This window comes from Aulonocara sp. 'chitande type north' Nkhata Bay, linkage group LG17 (assembly GCF_057382095.1).
Source record: "Aulonocara sp. 'chitande type north' Nkhata Bay isolate Kocher_YH1m ecotype deep benthic linkage group LG17, A_spYH_male_GT1.1, whole genome shotgun sequence".
Lineage (NCBI taxonomy): Eukaryota > Metazoa > Chordata > Actinopteri > Cichliformes > Cichlidae > Aulonocara > Aulonocara sp. 'chitande type north' Nkhata Bay.
The window spans coordinates 6,683,733-6,702,428 of record NC_141360.1 but is presented as its reverse complement, the minus strand read 5'-3'; the positions used below and the strand labels follow the sequence as shown (position 1 = coordinate 6,702,428).

The window sequence follows — 18,696 nt, the reverse complement described above, 5'->3', positions numbered from 1 at the left end:
TGGGAGGATGGAGTTTGTACTGTAGCCTTTAGCACTTTCACTCAGGAGCTCTCCACTCGGGACAGACTTTGATGAGTGGAAAATAAACTGATGGAGTTCCCTGGAAAAGGCACTCTGCCTGCACTTCATGCCTCAGTATCACAACACATATTTCCAATTAAAGACAAATTATTTACAATGCTCATTGACAGAGGAAACAAAGCAGAGTAAATAAGTCCAAACGTCAACTTTAAGAAATCTTCCCTACCCCTGGGAAAATATTATAGAAGCGGTCATTGCTGTAGATCTCACATACAATAAACAAAGTACACAAAAAAACATTTCCTACATACACAAAAAAGGAGTCAGTGGGGCGCCAGTTTACCTCACTGCGAAACTCCCTGAGAAGGTGACCATATACATTAACAACCTGTGTTCCTTAGCGGCATGTCCTCTCCAAGTCTCTCTCCACTCCCTCCTATCCACCCTTCAATACTGCACTATCAAATAAAAGTTATTAGGAAACAACTGGCTGGCATTCACAGGAAGAAAGATGGTGGATTCACTTGGAGGTGCAGTTTCAATCAGCGCTTGGATACTTACTCCTTTTAACTTGCCTCATCATTGTTCTTGGGTTAGTGCTTTTTCTTTTTTTTTTTGTTGCTAATGGTGAATGGGAGAACAGTGCAGTCTTTTGAGGTCCTGAAGGAAAGTGATTTAGCAGCTGCTTAAACACCTGCTGTGTCATCACTGTTTGGTGAAGTCATGAAGTGAAGCCAGAAAGCTGTGCAGAAGTGTTGTCTTAGCAGGTATTCTGACGTGTATGACACCATTAAAAAGCACGGGCTCTATTTGATTTCGGTGGCCTAGTTTTTGGGACAAATTGCTGACATCGTTTAGGAAACTGTAATGAAAGTGTCGTTATTGTCATTTCTAAGTAAACCTGTGCTTTTAGATTTTAAAGGGTCTGGTCATAAAACTAACCGTTTAGCCATTTTACCCTGACTCTAAACTGATGAAGCCATTCCTGCATGGCTAACATTGCATGTTGCCATGAGGAGAGGAAGCTAATTTCTCCCTGACTTACTGATTAGAGCTAGTCATGCTGAGCTGAAGTGTATGTGGTCATAGAGTAGAGGTGCTGGAAAACAATGTATGAAGCAAAGATGTCAGGTCTTACTTTGTCATTGAACAATTACAGTGCACTGAACACGAGACACTTGATATTTAAATACAGAACCTAGTCAGTACAAAGAAATGAGTGAGATTACTGTTTGGCCCTAAAAATCCTAGAAACATGGCATCTAACCAGAAATGCTTCTGGATGACATTACCTGGTATCCAGTTAGATCGTAAGTAATCTTGGAGTCAGGCCCTTCCCTGAGCCTGCTTCTGCTGGAGTGTTCTTCCTCCCCACTGTCGCCAAGTGAGGAGATCTTTTGATTGTTAGGCTTTTCCTTCTTATATTGTAGAGACTTTAGCTTGTAATAAGAGGTGCCGTACAGTTGTAGTCTATTAGAGCTCTAAAAAAAACACTGAACACGTCACAATACATGTTTTGTCAAGCATGAAATATAAAAAACAAGCAGTCAAATAAAATTGTGAAGGACACACTTTCATATGTAATAATCCGATATTGCACAATCCTCCCAAGCTGATTAAATTGCATTTAATCAGGTAGTTTCACTAAGATACAAATCACTTTTACAATAAAGATAAAACACATTAACTAGACTGTCGGTGCAACTAAGGCCAAATAACAACAGAAGTCAGAAATAACGTCACTGAAGCTACTGTGAAGTCTGTAGAGTCAAAGTCATCAAGGGCTATGACATAATCTGGCCTAAAGGGAGTTTGCTGTTCAGTATTACTTAGATAAATGTCAATGAAATGAATCTATAAGCACAGCCTGAGACGAAGCAATGACGTCCATAACCAAGTATTAAAACAGATTAGATAAAATAAAATGAAACTGATTTGCAGTTTTTTTTTGTTTTTCTGTTTTTTTTGCCTGTCCCGTTTGGTTCTTTTGCCATCAGAATTGTTGTCAAGGCAAAGAAAGACAACTGATTTGCAGTTAAAAGGCAAGAAGTTAGTATAATTAGTGCAAAACACAAAAGCTGCACTTAGAAAAAATTCCCAGCTTTGATATTTAGAACTAAATGGTGCTAATTGTGTTTTTCAATTACCACTGGGACCATTTCTTTTTACTGTAGAAGGTCATGGAACAGGTCATCCACAAACCACCCTGCACTCAGTAAGCCAGGGAGATTATATGTAGGGGATTTTGTGTGTGTTTGTGAGTGTGTGTCTGCGTTGTCTCAATACCTGGCTCAGCATTCACACTCTCTGACAGCAGGCTAATATTGTCTGATGCTTTTTCATCCTGTGCTATTCTCTCCGGTTCACGCGTGCACATTTAGGACACCGGCACTCCAAAAAAGCTGCTCTTCAGAGGCTTTTTGCCCTTGTTTGGAGAGCCCTGTTTTAATGACACGTAGCACTGTCTGAACTGGCATTGTTGTCTAGCCCAGTAGTTGGAGAGACTGCTCAACATGGACGGAGGTGGATGAAAGCCAGCCTCCACCCAGTTGGAAGTCTAAATAATGAATAAAAATCGATTCATTTGTTCTGCATAGCTCTGCAGATGGCAATTATTTCTCACAATAAAACAACGAAAATCTGTGTACATTCTCGAAACATCACCTAGTTAGTAAATGTATCATCCTTTACACTCACAAATCCAGAGGTACAGCACATATAGCTCCATCGAAAGATTTTCTTGATATCCTGGTGAACCTCGGCTCTAATTTATTTCAGTTCTTGACCCCCACATTAAGAAATCGATCGTTGCAAAGTAAAGTGGTGACTTAGCTCCTGCGGAGGAAAAAGCAGATTGTGGCTTTTTTTTTTTCAATATGTTTTAAGCTTCTGGTCATAGGTCAAGCCACAGGCTGTAGGAAGAAGAACAGCGGTACTGCCTGGAAGGTCCTATCAGTTATTTATGTGGCCTTTCTATACATATGGTGGTTTCTGCCAGGGGATCTGGGAAGTAGCCCCAGATGGAGAGGCAACAGAGTTCGAACAAAACAATGTAACACGAAGCTGCTTTGGTTGGTTAGTGGGAGAGCGGTATGAAGAAATCAAGGCTTTAAGCACTAGTCAACATTTATGTCCAACACATCACAACTCATTGGTCCTTGAACTTATTTTCTGTCTTTTCTGCTTACAAAATAATTTCCACTTTCCTTTACCCACCATTGTTTACCACTGATTTTGTTTTACATTAAAATATAAAATATGCACTCTTAATAAATTTGCTCTGCATTATTGGGCAACTGTAAGTAGATGTACACTGAAAAAAATATGTTGTTGGATTTACTTAATTCAATGGTGGACATTTGTTGCACACAGATGTTTTGCTTCGGCAGCAACTTAAACAATTGAGTTAAATTAACACAATTTATTCATGTTCAATAAACCTGTGCAATTTGTGTTGATAAAATGTGACTTAAACATGTTTTGATGAAGTAATTTGAGCTCTTGGAATATTTTAATCCTTCACAATTTTCTCACGTTATCCCAACACGATTCAATAACTTTTACCCAATACTACTTGGTCACTTAAATACTACATGTTATCTTCAAATTACATTTTGCTATTATATTCTAGTATCAAATACACAATTTTCAAATGGAGGCCTTATAACAGATTGTATTGTTCTCTTCCAAGATGGTTGCTGGCATCCACCAGTAACCTTTCAAAACAAAATGTCTAATTTCACTGCATTGACAGTAGGTAAAGAATTAAACTGACATTACTCCTCCACTGAATCTATATAAATCAACAGTTAAATAATGTCAGTTCTTCCGTGTTCTCTGGAATCAATCACAGTAAAGAAATTAGACTGTTTCTTTTGAAAAATGTTGGGAAAGAACAAATCAAAACATTCTATTTAAGGCCTCTAACGTCAAGATTCAGTTAAACAAAAATTATAACTAAACAATTTGAGGTAATGTTAGTTTCCATTAACATTAAATTAGGTTACTGAATTGGCAAACACCTTCCTATTAACATTACCCATTTTACCCCAATAACTAAAGAAATTAGCACTTGCAGGTCAAAACCTTTATTCAAGAGACGCAAAAATAACATTGATACAGTGACTGTCAAAAATTACAGCACTGATCATACTGTGACATCTTGGTTCAAAACAGCACACTTAGAAATATTCAACGTTCTTTACTTCAACTGAATGAAATTGAAAATACCATTTCACACGACCCATATGGGATATTTAGACTGTATAACTGTTCACGCTACATCTCTTCACTAGTAAAAGAAAGAAAAAATACAAAGACAAATTTAAAAATGCTGCCAAACAGACAAACAGAACTTGTACAGAGCAAAAGGAAAAACAAACAACAAAAAAAACGGCTCGTCCTCATGGCAGTTGCAGAGTATATAAAAATGAACCCTGCGATCCGTTCCTGGAATTGAGCTTCAAAAATGCAGCAGAACAAGTGTGAGATTTAAATGTCCTCTCACCTAGAGCTGGTCACCTCACATGCATAACAGTGAGCTTCGTTGCAGGAGCAGTTTTGTCTTAGTTGTGAGCTTTTCTTGAGAGCTGAGTTGCATCCAACTCCATTACCACCCTTTGAATCACCTCAAAAGTGTAGCAGAGTTGTGATGGGTAACTCATGTTGAAGGAATAAAAAAGGTCCAAACAGCATGGCTACTGCAAAGGTCACGTTATCCAGATCTTGAAGAACAACATCAGAAAAGTCATTGCCTGCCGCATCCTCTGGAGACAGATGTTCATTGTGGTTTTCTCAATCTGTGCAGTGGCCTCAGTCAAGTCCTGGTTAAACACAAAACATTTCTTTAAGATTCCTTTTTAAACTCATCTCTTTTGAATCTACCAGTTCTAATGTTAGAGTAATTTAAACCAATGCAAGCAACATAGTAAATAGCTATAGCCAAAGAGTGGCCTGCCATGCTGCCATTCATGGTCTAACAGAGTTTCTAAGAGAGGGTGAAAAACATAATAATTTCAAATGCTTTACATTAGTTTTTGTTAGAAAGACACCGGCCCATCAGAAATCCAGGTTATGTCACTCAGAAGATGTTAGAATTTAGACTTTCAGCCCCACAATTTGGTTAGCTGTTGGTCAGTTGGTCTTTTTTTTTTTTTTTCAAACAAAAGCTAATGTAAATATTGGGGGGATTTTTCTTTGTTCACTAGAATGACAAATTTAAAGTTTTTTCACACTGATGTGACCCCTAATACAGGGGTGGGGGTGGGGCCTCAAGGGCCGGCGGCCGAGTTCACTACCAGGCCTCATGTGAACTTCAAATTATTAAAGAGGACTACTGGTCCTAACCAGTCCAATGAGGATCAAGTGGATAACTAAATGCATTTTTAAATGTTGCAAAGCCACAATCTACTCATAAAACACTCACCATGAACTCCTGCACCAAGATGTTGCAATTGTCTTTCACACAGATGCGGAGCACTTTGATGAGGGACTCCGAGCATTAATGTCATCCTAAAGTATTATAACAAAGAAAACAGAGATTTGTGAACTTTTCAGTAGCACAGAAGAAAATGATCCCAGACAAAAACTCTTGACTTTTTAAACCAGTCAACATGCAACACCAGCATCTACAAAGCAATATCAAAAGTTCCTGTTTGACATCAACTTTATGGATATATCGTTTCCAGAACATTTATTTTTTAAAAAAGATAAATTTTTCTCAGTGGGCCAGTAAATGCATGACGAAAATTATGGCATCCTTTTAGTGGAATCAGTACTCACAGGTAATAGTTGACGGTTTCAATGGATGTAGCATAAAAATCTTTTACTGACCTAATGCAATACATATACACTTTGTAGTTAAAGAATTTTAAAGTTCTTACTGTCATAATGGCAGCTACATCCATTAGCTTTGTGCCCTGTTCCCCCGATCACTTTGCAAACACTTTCAGCAGACTGCCAGAGAGAAACTCAGCTCCGTCAGAAACCTTGACTGTATGCATGGTTGGGATGCACTGGAATGCTGCATTTTATCTGAAATGACATAAAATTATTTTGAAATAACAGCAGGCACTGTGCTTGGTTAATAATCAGTAATGTTTTGTTGAATAAAAACTGTGTTTCCAGATCTTATGGGATTAAAAAAATCCAAAGATGTTTGTTTCTGATTTGCAACCCAACAACCCACAAGTTACAACCTCATTTCAGTTCAAGTGTGCATTAATGCGAGTCCAGTAATCACCTTTCTGGCAATACATACAGGTATAAGATAAACCTATGGCAGATTTTGGATTTCTCAGTTGTATTAATAGGGTGAGTATGCATGCACCTAATAATTATAAAAAACCTATTATAATTAAGTTACAGAAACGAAAATAGAATATACTTTCTTACCATAACACCTTGAACCCACAATCCATCAGCTGACTCCTGGTGAAATGCAGAATAGAGGTCGTCTCTCAATGTGCAGCAAAAAAAACAAAAACAAAAAGAAAAGGACAGCAGGTGAGGGCAGGAGGGGTAGGGATGTAAGCTAGCATAATGCCGCTGATGATATTAGCTAAAGCTGTTCAATGTCCAAAATCTCACTAACACCACGGTGCAGTAAATACACAATGTAACTGAAGAGTCAGTTGGCAAATCTATTCACACAGAAAACCAAATTATGTTATGAGTGCCTCGTAATTAGGTTTAATGTGATATTACGGCTCTTGTGCCAAAGACAAATTCAAATGAAAAAGCGCCAATTCTTTGACAACAGATAAAACAGCAAATAAGCTAACGGCTCTTTTTTAGCATGTTACATGGCGACACTCTAGACGTTTAACTACATTTGGCTGAAATATGGTAAAAATTAATTCAAAAAATCAAGACATACCAAAAACGTAGAGTTGGCTGCTCGACTTGACTGAGATGGATGCCTTTTTTAAACCACGATCCAAAGCCCGCGAGATGAAATCACGCGTGGTTTCACGAGATTTAACGTTGCTATCTTATTGACTTACTTCACCTGAACATGATATGAACAATTTAATACACCCTTTCTGCATATCATGTAGTTTTTACACTATATAGTTACATTTAACTTTAAAACATGAGGCAATTGTGTTAAATACATGCAAGATGCTTACATAAATCCAAGAGATGGCCAGTCCCTTTTTTTCAGTGTAACTGGAATTATGTGTGTATGCTCCTTTCACTAGTAAATACTTTTGGTTAAAGTCACCAAATTAATAAAGAATAATCCTAGACAAACACATTGTGGGTAAACTAATGAGACCTTGAAGTTGTAGACCTCTGTTAATGCTTTCTTGATTGTCTATTAATAAAAGAACACAAACTGATTTCAGACAAAGTCTGCTGTTCATGAAAAAAATATATTGTATGAAACATGCTTTAATCCCAACAACATATCTACAAATTGAGAAAATTCTGGACTTTTTCTGTTCTCACTACGGAGAAAATCCTGCAAATATTACACCGAGAGCTCAACGTGCACATAAGAGAACACTGGAGTAACAGCAAAAGCCGTGCAAAATAACTAGCTAAAATATTGCTTAATAAACACCTGTTTATACGTGGGGACAAAATTGAAATTTCTCACTTTAAAGGAAAATGAGAGCGATAAGGGCTGCCCGCATTAATACCAAATCCTAATCCCAACTGTGAAGCATGGTGGAGGGAGCATCATGGTTTGGAGCTGCATTTCTACATCAAGACCTAAAAGCTTTCCGGTCATTGAGGGAACAAAGAATTCCGAATTTAATCAAGATTTTTTGTAGACGAATACCAAAGCTGTAGTCCACGACCTGAAGCTTAGGAAGGGTGGGTGATAAATACAAGACACTGATACAGAAGACCAAAGTCAGTCAACATCAGAATGGTTGAAAGATTGACGATCCACTAAACATTTCTTTCACTCACTTCTTTTTTTTATATAACACTATTGCATTTAATTAATATTTATTAATTTAAAACTTCCACTCACTTCCACAGTGTGTCTTTTGTTCTGTCTCCTTCCCCTCACCCCCAGCTGATGGTGAAAGATGGCCGCCCCTCCCTGAGCCTGGTTCTGCCACAGGTTTCTTCCTGTTAAAATGGGGTTTTTCCTTCCTACTGTTGCCAAGTGCTTACTGATCGGGGGTCACCTGATTGTTGTGTTTTTTCCTCTAATATTGAGACATTTTTAGCCTACATAATAAACCTCCTTGAGTTGACAGTTGTTATGATTTGGTGCTATATAAATAAAACTGAATGAAGTGAATTCACTTACTTTTTCATGTCTGGACTGTCTGAAAACACTAAAAAAAAAACATGAACAGTACAATGCTGTGTTGTTAGTCCAGTCAGATTTACTTTGCCTGTTTCAAGAGCAATCAGTGCATAAATCCAGATACATCTAATGGTAGTGTAGTTTTGTCTATTTTAAGAGAAGGCTATAGAGTACAGCAAGGTATGCTGTTTAACCTTGAGGTGGAAATGGAGATGTGCACACTGGGGAAGCAGGGATGTAGTTCAGCAGTGCTGAGAGCTGAAGAAGGTGGGCACTTCCTCCTCATTTCTTGTCTGCCTGCCTGTCTCCATGTCCCACAAACCTAATCAGTTTGTCTGCATTCATTCACACCACTCCTACATGGAGCTGTCTTTATCTCTTTTCCACTGTCACCGTATCTCCTCTGCTGTGCCGCTTTCTCCTGAGCTGTCTGCTGCTCCCTGCCAGGGAAACTCTCTGAATTAGAGCACCGAGCTCGTGTCCAAGCACCCTCGGGTCATTTCAGTCAGTCTCCGCTCTGCCAACTAGTACAGCAGACATGCACTTGCAGCATATTTTTGTGCAGTTCAGAGTCCCAGTTTCCCCAAGAAAACATCTCTGCTGTGTGATCATCTCAAGTCGCGCGAGCAAGCAAATTAAAATGCTTTGGAGTCCCTTCAGCATATGGATTTTTTTAAACACACAAATAAACACTGCACTAAAATCTTAAGGATTTAATGACAGTCTCCCGCTCAAAGGTACAACTTTTAAGGCAAGCTTGTAAAATCGCATCTAAATGGAGCTTTTGGGGGGATAAAGATGCACATTTATGCTTGGTTAGAAAGCAAGGGGCACTTAAATGCTAACAAAATGAGACTTTCTCATTACTCAGTCACTTGCTTGCCACATAAAAGCAACTCTCCCCATGTAATGATGAAGAGGTACGCTTATGACTGTAATTAGGACAAGAATTGGGCAGGGAGCTCTTGTGCATATTGTCCTCCATGTGTTCAGGTCAGCTGTTTTTAGTAGGTCACATGTCCCTAAATCTCTCCTATGCCATCAGAGGAAGCAGCCACGCCACCACACTGTATCCCTGATCCTTCACGAGAGCGTTACGCCAGCTGTTTGCATCAGCTCATGCATTACTGACAGGAGCACAGGATGACATATCCATAATCACATTGCACTCTTCAGCATTTGGGGTTAACCCCTCACTCTCCTGATACCTCCTCCTCCTCATCAATCCCTCTCATTGCCTCCCATCCATCCTCACGCCTACTGAGCTCGTCCCAGGTGCCTGCTTTGCCTGTTCAGCCACTCAACCCACCCACGCCCTCACACTCTCAGTCCCAGCGAGCAGCAGCAAACGTTTTCCTGCGCTCTCCTTCTCCTCTCTGCTGCCACCCACTCCAAAAGGGGCTGTGAATCACTGGCTGACACACTGAAGCACCAGCAGGGCTCTTGTGTTTTATTATTATATATTTTTTAAGATTGTAGAGCAACCAACATCTCTTTTCCCCCCTTGGTTTGTGTAGCAGAGCGCATTATTATTATGGGACTAGGTAAAACGCTTTGAAAGATAGCTACAGAGTTTGTGTAACCATGCGAGGAGGTTACAGGCCGACACAAGTTAATGTCTAAGTGTGTCGGTGTGTGTCTCTAAGTGTAAAACGATGGTGCTGGCACGTGTGTGTGTATGCACCAGGGGGACAGAGAGAACAAATTAATTGTTCTCTCATGGAAAACGTTGTTTAGCACTTAGTGGAGTGATTCATGCGTCTCTAAAATCAGCCTGTGCAAGTGACAGGCGAGTCCTTGCTGTCTTTTCACAGAACTACTGCTCAATGATTCATGTCCCCCAATCTGTCAGCCAGTACCGACTATTGTATGAGCTGCAGTTGGATCAAAACACAGTTTACATGTAGGACGACTTCTCAGGGGCATTTGCTTCAGCTTGATTTCCTGCATGATGATGATAAGTTTGTGACTTGGGTTAAGGGCACCTGTAACGTCATGAGAGACCACAGAGATGGTATAAAATAGCTAGATACTGAGCTTGTGTAGCAGGCCTACTTGAGCTGAAGTATCTGATATCCGATGTTAAGATGATAAGTGTCCAATGAGGAATGGAACTAACAACTGAATTTAAAACGATCAGTAGTCTGGGGCCACTCTCTTGGCTATGTCTCTATTAAAAAAAGGTGATCTCTTTAGCCTCGTATCTGCTAAATAAAGGATATAACTGTCATGCATTCCTTTAAGATATTTAGTACAGTCTGGCAGTCTGGTGTGTGAACTACTCCGTCATTGATACATAGCAGGTTGCATCTTCAGGAGCATTTGTCAGGAGGACACAGTGTGACTTTGCGCCTTGGATTCTTAGCTCCCAGCAGTAATGTTGAGCTGATGCATGAAGTGCATGCAGACTTATAAACTGCTTCTATTTGCAGTTACACAAATTGCCCTTCTTTTTGGTTTGGCCTTTCCACTCTGGAGTGGACTGCGCTCACGCCTGATTGAAGCATCTAAGCAACAAACAGCCTGCATACACTCGCTGCCTTCCGGTTACACTGCTTCAGCCACTTGGCAATGCGAGATCATTTTCACCCACCGACAACTGTGATTGTCTGGACTTCGATCTGCCAAGAAACGCTCCACACAGATGGCGAGAGAGAGAGAACACGGAGGTTGATTTCTCCGTCTCTCTTTCAGAGGGCCCCGGCAATAAGCGCGCTCTAAACATTTTCTAAGTGGGTTGATTGTGCGCTTGTTGACATGTTTGTGTGCCTACGTGAATGTAAGTGCATATTTATGAGTGTGAGCATACAGTGTGTGTCTTTCAGCGACTCATTCTGCCTGCGGAAGCTACACGGGCATTGTGAGGACTCGGCAGGGAGCTCTGCTCCCCTTGTGTTTGCCAGGAGCAGCTTTCCACCCACGGTGGGCAGGCAGGCGCGCAGGCTGGGCTGGCATTCACTGGATCACTTGGGTAGAAAGTAGGGAAGGCACACAGCCATTCATGGTAACATTATGCACATGGGGAACAGGAAAGCTCTGGCGGATCTTCTCCAATTCTCTTCTTCACCAAAAGAAGAAATGCTGTAATTGGGCCGCCGCACCGAAATAAGAAATGTGCGCACATACAGCACTTTGGTGCAGGGTGAAGACGACAGAGCGTTCTGCAGGTTCGATATGTGATCGATAATAAAAATAATAATAATTTAGTTCCCTCCTAAAAATCCGGAAACATATGCAGTTTGGAGGATCAGGTTGGTGCCACACGACACGACATTGGCAAGCCAATTCAAAAGCGCACTAATCCGCACTGACCAATGATGATTGGCTCCTATGCAGTTAACAGACAGTTGGGGTCGCCAGGAGTCCGGAGTGCAGCCCGACACGCTGGGAACCATGTGTGCGTCAAAGTGCCCATATACAAGTTTCATTCATCAGATGACAGCGACTCTTAAACGCCCCGTTTTAAACAAATGCTATGTTTAATGTAACGTTAATCTAAACCTTGTAGCTCTGCTGTGTTGCCGCTCTTTATCACGGCTCATCATCGGTCAGAGTAGAAACAGGAGAATACAAACTGACGCCAAATACAGAAGCGAAGATTTAAAAGAAATAGTTCAGAGCAATTTGGCAGTATTGTTGTGTGTTGTTGGCTGTCGGTCCTTTTCCTTCTCTCTCTCTCTCTCTCTCTCTTTTTTAATCTTTCTCTCTTCCACCGACACACACACACACACCTCCCACCTGCTCTCTCTCTCTCTCTCGCTTTCCTCACACTTTTCCCAAGATGGCGGCAGCCTCATCCATCCAGCCGCCGAGCGTTCACTCTTCTCTAGCCCGGGATAGCGCACTTTCCCCGGAGATGGACAGCCCCGAGAGCCGGCAGCACGAGGACGAGGAGGCGACGGCAGCGCAACCCCCGGACTCCGGGATTAGCCTCCGTGACCTGCCGGACCTGGAGCCCGAGGAAATCGAGAGGAGGCTGGCCAAAACTCGCAAGGAGCTGAGCAACAGGAGGAAAATCCTCATTAAGAACTTGCCGCCTGACACCACCAACCAGGTATACATGTCAGTTTACGGTGGAGAAATAACAGGGTGGAGCTCTTTTTCTCTCACCCCCCCCCCCCAACATTTTACGCACGCTCGCACGGACTCCTGCTTTAAGCCTTTTAACCTTCATTTCACTGCTTAGTTCTGACACCCGCGAGTGTGATCGCGGTCTCAGGTCATGACTTTGACCACATCACCTCCTGATCAGATATAAACTTTACAGGGAACTTTCCGAGTGTATCCGACTAGCTCATGGTAAACTTATCATTGTATGTAGCTTACTTATCTTTCCTGCATGTTTTTTCCAACATGATGTCAGATTCTGATTGGGGGGATCCACGGGCAGAGTCACTTCGAAGTTCCTCTTTTTGCTGTGTGACTTGCGTTTCCCATGGGTCTCACCTCACTGTAGCTGGAAGTGCATCATTTGGCTGCTGCTATAAGTGAAACGGTGTGCCTGAATTTGACTTGTGTGCAGTCAGACTCGTGTAACAGGTGAGCTCCTGGGAAAGTAGCCAGAAGGATGCAAAGTGGGGTGTTTTTCAGCAGGAGGAGACGCTGCAAAATGCAGTCTGTCGTCTGCAGACACTCTGATTAAATCATGAAATGCATGCGGCCTTTTCTGCTTTTAGCTTTATGCGCTCTGCGTGTTTTTGTTTTGTGCTGCGTAAAGTTTAACATCAGATCTGCAGACTGGCAATCGACAGCAAGTTGTACTGTTGTAATATTGTACAAATACTGTACTCTACTGTGGCCACGACAGGTGTGGATCCCTGATCTCTGACCTTTGCCCGTTCTAAACAGTTTCCCCCAATTTCCTAAAGACAGAAAGCACATCATTTCAATTTTGCATGTTCACCGAGGACCACAGAGTGTTTTCTTTTCTTTTTTTCATTTCTCCTGCTAAGTGTGATCCATCACTTGTGTCAGCCCGCGAGCCTTTATGAGGCAGCGTGTTGAGGGCGCTGATGGTGTGTATTCCTTCAGGCTTGTACCGCCGCACATTCTTTGAGAGGCTCTCAGCCAAAGAGTGCCAGTACCTCGGCCGGGTGTTTGCGCGGTGAGCGTGGAAGAAGAGGGGGGAGGAAGGGTGAGAATGCATGGTGTGTGTGAGAAATGAGAAGTGGAGTGGTGGTGGAGGGTCATTTGGATCAGGTGAAGCAGCAAAATTGGAAGTTCTCTCTCTCTCTCTCTCTCTCTCTCTCTCTCTCTCTCTCTCTCTCTCTCTCTGTGTGTGTATGTGTGTGTGTGGTTTTTCCCCCCACATTGTCGGCGTGTCAGATGGAGCGTGATGTGCTGGGGCGTGAAGTCCTGCGCTTTTGAATGTGCCACATAAATCTGTCCATTTAAAGGAGCACTGCAGGAGTGTCTCTTACTGAGACATGACACGGTGTGAGTTTCCACTGGTGGAAGTGAAGGTGATGTAGTTGGACTGACGCGAGCTCGGCCTTTAGATCTTCAGAAATGAGCAGCATAGGAGAGGGGAAAAAACAAAAGTGTTTCAAATGACATCGCAGCACTCATAAATACTGTCCCCATTATGGCGAGTATGGCGTTGTGTGGAGCAGCCTCTGGGTGTGATTGTCAGAACGATCCAACATAAATCTTGTGTCAGCTCCTTAAACGTGAACTTTCTTCATCTTTCTCATTTGTTTGGACTCCACTGTTCAACAGTTGGTTGGGCTAAAATGCGATTTCAAGACACCACCTGGAGCCCCCTTCCCCCTAATTTTCTGATTTAATTTATTAAGCAGTTCATTAACATCTTAATCAAGACTAATCAGTCAATAAACAATCTGACTCCCACGAGCACTGAAACGGAGACATCTTGTTAGTGCGCAAGACATAAAATCCTGCAGCTGTTCTCGTTCGGTCCTGTGCAGAGATGCGGTGATGCTCTAAGTGCTGGTGTTTACTGTATTTTATCTTCAGTGAGGTTATAGATTTATGGCAAAGGAAAGTCCTCATTACAGTCTTATATAACCCGACTGATAGGCCCAGCAGCACCCAGCCGTCTCCATCTCCCCATTCCCCTCATTCCCACTGCCCCATTACTGAACACTCGATCGCAGGCCGCATGTGCATGTATGTGTGTGTCCACAGTAGACTGTGTCAGATATATGGCCCCGTTGACAGTCCTCATTTTAGGGGAGAAGTGGGGGAAGGGAAAAGGGGAGGAACAGAGGAAGGGTACAGTGTGTTTGCGGTAATGAACTTGGGGAGAATTGTCACAGAAAGCCCCAGCTCCCATCAGCTTTATGGTGCTGTGTTCAGTTTTCAATTCAGTGTTTTTCTGCTTTGCATTTTTTAAATCCTTTTAAAGTCACTCTTGTTATGCAGCTGTTCAACCCCCCCAAAAACCAACTGTAGAATACCTGCTCAGCGCTAAAGAGACTGAGCAAGGATCGAGCTGACGGACACTCTGCGAGCAGCTAAAGAGCCAGATATTTCCCTGAGGTGTTGGTACATACCAGAGCTAAAAGGGCATGAAAATTGGTCTTATATTAACTTAGCGGACCGAGAGACAGATAATAATGTTGCGCCTCGACTGCTGTATAAATAATCTAACAAGTTTGTTGGTTTCAGAGCACAGCAAGTGCTGTGTTTTAAGAAAAAGAAAAAAAGAAGGAAAGGGGAAAAAAGGCAGTTATTGTAGGATTGTAGGTTTCAGTCATCTCCTTCCTTGAGTGCAAGTCTAACTAGACTTTTTAATTTAAGCAGGTTAAGCGTCCAGTGTATACATTGTATCCTAATATCAGAATCAGAATCAGAATCAGAATACTTTATTGATCCCTGGGGGAAATTATTTTTTGTTACAGTGCTCCATTTTAAACCAACATTAAGACAAGACAGACAATACGCTAACTAAGAATAGTACAATATATACATATATATATACATACATACATACATAAGTCACTTATAAATAAATATTTGGAAAGAAACATGTGTAGTTGTAGCAGCAAACAGTGTGTTAAGTGGATGCGTTGTACAGGGAGATGGCCACAGGCAGGAATGATTTCCTGTGTCGTTCAGTGGTGCTTTTCGGTAATCTCAGTCTCTCACTGAACGAGCTCCTGTGACTGACCAACATGTCATGGAGTGGGTGGGAGGTGTTATCCAACATTGTCTTTATCTTGGACAGCATCCGCCTCTCCGACACCACTTTGAGGGAGTCCAGCTCCATCCCCACAACATTGCTGGCCTTACGGATCAGTTTATTAAGTCTGTTGGCATCTGCGACCCTCAGCCTGCTCCCCCAGCATGCAACAGCATAGAGGATCGCACTGGCCACAACAGACTCATAGAAAATCCTCAGCATTTTCTGGCAGATGTTGAAGGACCTCAGTCGCCTCAAAAAATAGAGACGACTCTGGCCCTTCCTGTAAAGTGCTGTGGTGTTTTTAGCCCAGTCCAGTTTATTGTCAATGTGTACTCCAAGGTATTTATAGTCCTCCACAATGTCAACACTGACCCCCTGGATTGAAACAGGGGTCAAGTGTTTCCTGGTCTTCCTGAAGTCCACGATCAGTTCCTTGGTCTTTGCCACGTTGAGCTGCAGATGATTCTGCTCACACCACGTGACAAAGGAGTCGACCACAGCCCGGTACTCTGTCTCATCATCCCTGCTGATGCATCCAACCACCGCAGAGTCATCAGAAAACTTCTGAAGATGGCAGGTCTCTGTGCAGTGGCTGAAGTCTGTGGTGTAGAGGGTGAAGAGGAAGGGGGAGAGGACAGTCCCCTGTGGTGCCCCTGTGTTGCTAATCACCTTGTCAGACACACACTGTGGGAGACGTACATATTGTGGTCTTCCTGTCAGGTAATCAACAATCCAGGACACCAGAGAAGCATCCACCTGCATCGCTGCTAACTTATCACCCAGGAGGGTCGGCCTGATGGTGTTGAAAGCACTGGAAAAGTCAAAAAACATGACCCTCACAGTGCTCGCCGGCTGGTCCAGATGGGTGTAGACACGATTGAGCAGGTAGATGATGGCGTCCTCTGTTCCGAGACGAGGCTGATAAGCGAACTGAAGGGGATCCAGATGTGGTCTTACTATGGGTCGCAGCTGGTCCAGGATGAGCCTTTCCAGGGTCTTCATGATGTGGGAGGTCAGTGCCACGGGCCTGTAATCCTGGGGGCCACTGGGACGAGGCGTCTTTGGTACAGGGACGAGGCATGATGTCTTCCACATCACCGGGACCCTCTGCAGACTCAGACTCAGCATAAACAGTTTATGAAAGACTCCACACAGCTGGGGGGCACAGGCCTTGAGGACAAGGGGACTCACTCCGTCTGGTCCAGCAGACTTGCCTGAGTGAAGTCTCCTCATTTGCATCTCAACCTGGTATTGAGTGAAGGTGATGGGTGGGGGAGGGGTGTCAGGAATCTCACAGGAGGCAACATGTGAAGAGAGAGGCTGGCACAGTGGTGTGGCTCTGGATTCCAGGCTGACTGCAGGTGAGGTTGTGGGGGTGGGAGCAGACACTGTGGTGTCGACTCTATTGAAAAACAGATTCAACTCGTCGGCTCTATTCTCACCTCCCTCAGCTCCCCTGCTGTTGGTTGGCCTGAATCCAGTGATGGTCTTCATGCCCCTCCACACCTCTCTCATGCTGTTCTGCTGGAGTTTCCACTCCAGCTTCCTCCTGTAATTGTCCTTAGCCTCTCTGATCTTGTCCTTTAGTAACACCTGGACCTTCCTCACCTCCTCTTTGTTGCCCCCTCTGAAAGCCCTCTTCTTGTTGTTGAGGAGGGCTTTGATGTCCTTAGTCACCCACGGCTTGTTATTTGGGTAACAATGAACAGTCTGAGCTGGAACAATGGAGTCGGTGCAGAAAGTTATGTAGTCTGTGATACACTCAGTAAGCCCATTGATGTCCTCGGCGTGAGGCTCACAGAGTGTTTCCCAGTCGGTCACCTCGAAACAGCCCTGTAGTTCCGCTATTGCCTCCTCTGACCACCTCCTAACAGTCCTGGTGGTCACAGGTTCCCTCCTCACAATTGGCACATAGCGGGGGGTGAGGTGAATCAGGTTATGATCTGACCTACCAAGTGGGGGGAGGGAGGAGGAGCTGTATGCATCCTTGACGTTAGCATACAGTAAGTCTAAAGTTTTCTCTCCCCTGGTGGGACAGTCCACATATTGTTTGAATGTTGGTAGTGTATTGTCCAGTGATACATGGTTGAAGTCACCCGAGATCACAATAAAGGCACTCGGGTGCTGAGTCTGTAGCCGAGCTATGGCAGAGTGGATAGTGTCACATGCAGCTGTGGGGTTAGCAGAGGGGGGAACATAAACAGCCACCAAGATGACGTGAGAGAATTCCCTGGGTAAATAATACGGCCTGAGTCCAACAGCACACAGTTCAGTGTCCGGGCAACAAATCCTTTCTTTGATTGTTATGTTGGCAGGGTTACACCACCGGTTGTTAACTAAAACAGCAAGCCCACCTCCTTTACGCTTACCGCTAGCGATGCTGTCCCTGTCCGCCCGAACAGTGTGGAAGCCTTCCACGGAAGCATTCTCATCGGGAATGACCTGGTGCAGCCATGATTCGGTGAAACACATCAGGCTACACTCTCGGTATTCCCTCTGACTCCGTACCAGTGCTGAGAGCTCGTCGATTTTACTTGCCAACGATCGCACATAATATATTAAAAGCCCGGGCTCGGTTGAGATCTCATCTTGAGGTCATTGTTTTTTGGACGATATTAGATGCGCTGCAGTTTTGGGGTGGCATCCGGAATCCTGATTACCCTTCAGGTTGTCTTTGATGTGTATATGATATTAACATTTACCTGCAGCTGTCTACAGATTTCGACCAGTGCCACTCTGTTTACCTCACTTGTACTTGATGCCACCTCGTTGCCGTGTCCATGTTAACAGCCTGGAGCAGACACAGAGCCCGCTCTGGGAAAAACAGGAGACCACTGCTCTCACAAGCATCACAAACGGCATAACATTCACAACAAACAGAAACTCGGCAATCATCTGACTTGATGTTAAGTTGTGGTTGAAGACACTCAGTTATTATGTAACTTTGTGAGCGATCGTGGCTCAAGAGTTAGGAGTTCGCCTTGTAATCGGAAGGTTGCAGGTTCGAGCCCCGGCTCGGACAGTCTCGGTCGTTGTGTCCTTGGGCAAGACACTTCACCCGTTGCCTACTGGTGGTGGTCAGAGGGCCCGGTGGCGCCAGTGTCCGGCAGCCTCGCCTCTGTCAGTGCGCCCCAGGGTGGCTGTGGCTACAATGTAGCTTGCCATCACCAGTGTGTGAATGTGTGTGTGAATGGGTGGATGACTGGATATGTAAAGCGCTTTGGGGTCCTTAGGGACTAGTAAAGCGCTATATAAA

General features: G+C 43.4%; 1 protein-coding gene and 1 long non-coding RNA gene across 5 annotated transcripts in view; one reads left to right on the top strand and one right to left on the bottom strand.

Annotated features, from left to right (window-relative positions):
* Positions 1-4,093: 4,093 nt before the first annotated feature.
* Positions 4,094-12,345, bottom strand: LOC147309559 (uncharacterized). Of its 4 annotated transcripts, none has more exons than XR_015125595.1 (5): positions 6,899-12,345; positions 6,415-6,478; positions 5,904-6,054; positions 5,447-5,532; positions 4,094-4,844 (listed from the first exon to the last, which is right to left on the bottom strand). It is a non-coding gene; the product is annotated as an uncharacterized LOC147309559 (long non-coding RNA). The 4 variants fall into 4 exon arrangements; XR_015125593.1 differs by having other exon boundaries at positions 6,415-6,450; XR_015125594.1 differs by having other exon boundaries at positions 6,415-7,030; positions 7,152-7,188.
* The window catches only part of raver2 (ribonucleoprotein, PTB-binding 2), a 97,949-nt gene continuing 90,113 nt past the window's right edge, over positions 10,861-18,696 (top strand). Inside the window, exon 1 of the mRNA XM_086268203.1 lies at positions 10,861-12,347. Coding sequence (XP_086124329.1) covers positions 12,075-12,347 — 273 coding nt within the window. The 5' untranslated portion in view covers positions 10,861-12,074. The remainder of the gene's footprint in view (positions 12,348-18,696) is intronic.